Source organism: Humulus lupulus, chromosome 4 (genome assembly GCF_963169125.1).
Source record: "Humulus lupulus chromosome 4, drHumLupu1.1, whole genome shotgun sequence".
Classification (NCBI taxonomy): Eukaryota; Viridiplantae; Streptophyta; class Magnoliopsida; order Rosales; family Cannabaceae; genus Humulus; species Humulus lupulus.
This window is the reverse complement of record NC_084796.1, coordinates 247,339,782-247,343,251: the sequence shown is the minus strand read 5'-3', so window position 1 is coordinate 247,343,251 and position 3,470 is coordinate 247,339,782. Positions and strand designations below refer to the sequence as shown.

Below are 3,470 nucleotides of genomic sequence, written 5' to 3'. Positions count from 1 at the left end.
CGGATCAAGATTCTTATGCATATAGATTAATTTTTAATCTAACATTAGTTAGCTATTTTAATGCGTAAGTTTCAACAAAGTGCATACAGGTACAGTGCTAGCTAGCTGGTTGTACTTGTAAAAGTTCCTAAGACTGTTTCTCTGAACAAGAGTACAAATGCCAAACTGGCAAAAGAGGTAAAATTCCAATTGTCTTCAATAATTATATTTTCGTGCTTTTTCTTATACCAATCTTGATTCTTTGATCAAAGAATAATAAACTAGGAAAATGATACGTGCATTCACACACAAACACAAATATATATATATATATATGCATAATACATCATGTGTGCTCACTACTCACTTATATTAAAACTTATTATTGATATCATCATTTCCTATCTTTACAACATCACTTGAAAAATATGACAAGTGAAAATGAGCGAAGTGAAGTTGATTTCAAATTTGGTAATGAGGAAGTAGCATCAGCCCATTCTAAACTACATGAAGTAATTGATGAGTTGACGGGAAAAACGACCAATGTGGAGAGGAGATTATCAGGTCGCGACAAAGTCCCACAACCGAAGATACAGAAGGTTCCTCAGGTCCTTAGAGATGAACAGAAGAATTTTCAGAAGTACTACCACCCAAAGTGGATATCAATCGGTCCAATTCATCATGGCAACCCCAAATTCCGGGTTGCAGAGCAACGATTCAAGTTTCTCTTCGCAGCAGAGTTCGTCAAAAACAGCGGCCACCAATCCCAGGAGCACCTTTACAAAAAAGTAATGGAAAATATTAAGGTGCTGAAGCTATGTTTCGATGATGAGGTGCTCAAGGAGTATTATCGTAAAGATGGCAAGGATGATGAGGCCTTGGGGTGGATGTTGTTCTTGGATGGATGTTTTACACTCCAATTCATTTACAGCACTGTGAATGGTGAGTCGATGAGACATTTTGAGATTAAAAATGACCAGGTTGCTTTTGTGTTTCACGATTTTTTCTTGCTAGAGAATCAAATCCCATACCTTGTCCTGAGCCTGTTGATGGAGAATTCGGAAAAGGAATTCTCTAAGAATTTGGAGGGCTCGATCAAGCAGTTTCTTAGTTTGAATGTTTTGACACCTGAGAAGTATGGCAAGCCTACGATGGTCCCTCCAAAGGACTACATGCCAGTTCATCTTCTTGATTTTCTACGCTTGGCGCTCCTTCAAACATGCAATAAAAGTTCAAATTCATGCATCTACACATACCTATTAGCTTGTCTGCCTAAACAACTCAGAGCCAAACTCACTTCTCTGGATAATAATAATCCTAAAACTAGCATGAGTAAGATCTCTATAATATTTAAATCTTTCAAAAGTCATGAATTTTCTTCTTCTTTTTTTTTATTATTATTAACATGCAAAAGTATACTCCTTTAGATATAGTCATGATTTTATAGTACAGTCAGTAGATTTTATTTCATTTGCATATAATTTTAAATTCAAACATACGTATTGTTTAATCATATAATATACCTAGGACTTATTGCCAGCGGCGGACATAGAATTTTACTTAATGTCATATTATTTATATTCCAAAGTCTTTGCCAATAGTTTACAGACGAAAATACGATATTTACACTGTTAATATTAATGTTATATATTATTAAAGGTTTATATTTTTTTTATATTGTATTTTGTCTCGTTAAATAGATCTAAAGTTTTAATAATGTTATATTATTAAATTACTTCTTTAACCCTGTTTTTGTAAATGGTTTAAATAGATCTACATCCAATTTTCATGAAGAAAAAAAAAAAATATTATAAAATAATTGTTTGGCAGAATTATAGTTATTGTTTTGAGCTGTTAATTTAATGAATTATTTGTGATTTTAGTTCAAAAAAACTTTAATCAAAAATAAGTTTAATGATTTATTTGAACTATTTTACAAAACATAAAATTCAGAAAACAATTTGTCAGGATCCAAATAATATATCTAGCATTTTTTTTAAATAGTAGCATTTATCAAGTATACAAACTAAAATTTCTCATATAATATAGGTAAGAGTTCTGATGAAGAGAACCCCGCCAGGGAGAAACCCACCAGGAAGAAACCCGCCGAGGAAAAACAACAAACTTTTCGTAGTGTGATGGATCTCAAGGCAGCCGGAATCAACTTAAAACGGAGCAAGAGTAGCTCTTTAAAAGACATAAAATTTTCTTCGAGACTCTTCTCAGCTGAACTAGAACTTCCACCAATAACAGTAGATGACTCAATGGCTCCTAAATTCTTGAACCTGATCGCCTTTGAAATGTGTCCAGACAATACCAAGACCGAGTACGAAGTGTCATCTTACATAAGTTTCCTAGACTCACTCATTGATTATCCCAACGATGTGAAAGAGTTGAGATCATCTCACGTACTCCACAACCTTCTTGGCTGTGACAAAGAAGTGGCACAACTTTTTAATGAGATGGGCAGATTTTTGGTGCCAAATCCTGAGGCGTACGAGGAGGTGATAAGCCAAATAGAGAAGCACTACCACAACAAGTGCCTGACTTGGATAGCTCAAGTCTTGAACGAACATTTCAGTACTCCTTGGACGATTGTCACTTTTGTGGCTGCGTTTTTGGCTCTTGGTATGTCCTTTATTCAGACCTATTACACTATCTATCCTAGAGGAGAATGATCTTTATATATATATATATATGAGATCAAATATAATGGACCTTCAACACTACATTAATTGGACTCTCATTATTCTTTTTCCATCAAAATTTATATACTTTTTTTTAAAAAAACAGGCATCGATTGATGATCCTAATAAATTTGTGAGCAGCTTCTTTCTATACGCATATGTATATATATATATATATATGCATACAGTCAATTATTTGTAATCTGGATTTTGAGTTACTACTTTTACTCCTTTGCACATTTTAGTTTTTATAAAGTGTGATGTTATTATAATAAAAAATTTCATTCACTCTTGATTTGATTTATAATTTCTTGGATCTGGGTATTTGTGATAATATTGAGTGAGGGAAGCTATTTTTTAAAATATGGAACTTCATTTTCCTTGTAGAGAATAATATCCGAAAAAGGAGATTAGTTTTTAAATATATATATGAGAAATAGTTTAACATATAAAAATATATCAGCTGGTATTTTTTAAAACACAAATGTACAGTGTAATAATTTTGCAAACAATAAATATAAACTTGGTAAGTTTGGTAATTTTATAGCCATAATATGATATTTTGAAAATGAATTTGAATATTGTGGTATTTTTCAAATAATTCTTATATTTGAAGATATTTTTAATATTATTCAAAAGAAATATATAATTACAAAATGCGAAATCTTTAAAAAGATTTGAAGATATTTTTAATTTGAAATATAGCCAAAATGCGAAATCTTTAAAAAGATTTTCGTGAAACAAATTACTAGATATAGATTTTAATGTACCTCGTTGCTAATAAGTTTATGATTATGAAACCAG

General features: G+C 31.6%; 1 protein-coding gene across 1 annotated transcript; it reads left to right on the top strand.

The window, feature by feature from the left end:
- The first annotated feature begins 351 nt into the window (after positions 1 to 351).
- LOC133831597 (UPF0481 protein At3g47200-like) lies at positions 352 to 2,817 on the top strand. Its single transcript, XM_062261966.1, has 2 exons — positions 352 to 1,311; positions 2,029 to 2,817. The coding sequence occupies exons 1-2, from the start codon at positions 408 to 410 to the stop codon at positions 2,655 to 2,657; spliced, it is 1,533 nt and encodes a 510-aa protein (XP_062117950.1). The 5' UTR covers positions 352 to 407; the 3' UTR covers positions 2,658 to 2,817.
- Positions 2,818 to 3,470: the final 653 nt, after the last annotated feature.

Bases quoted from the DNA above. Each gene is read 5' to 3' on its own strand.
- LOC133831597 (XM_062261966.1), top strand. From the start codon at position 408: ATGACAAGTGAAAATGAGCGAAGTGAAGTTGATTTCAAATTTGGTAAT. The intron at 1,312-2,028 runs GTAAGATCTCTA...CATATAATATAG, and splicing joins TAATCCTAAAACTAGCATGA to GTAAGAGTTCTGATGAAGAG.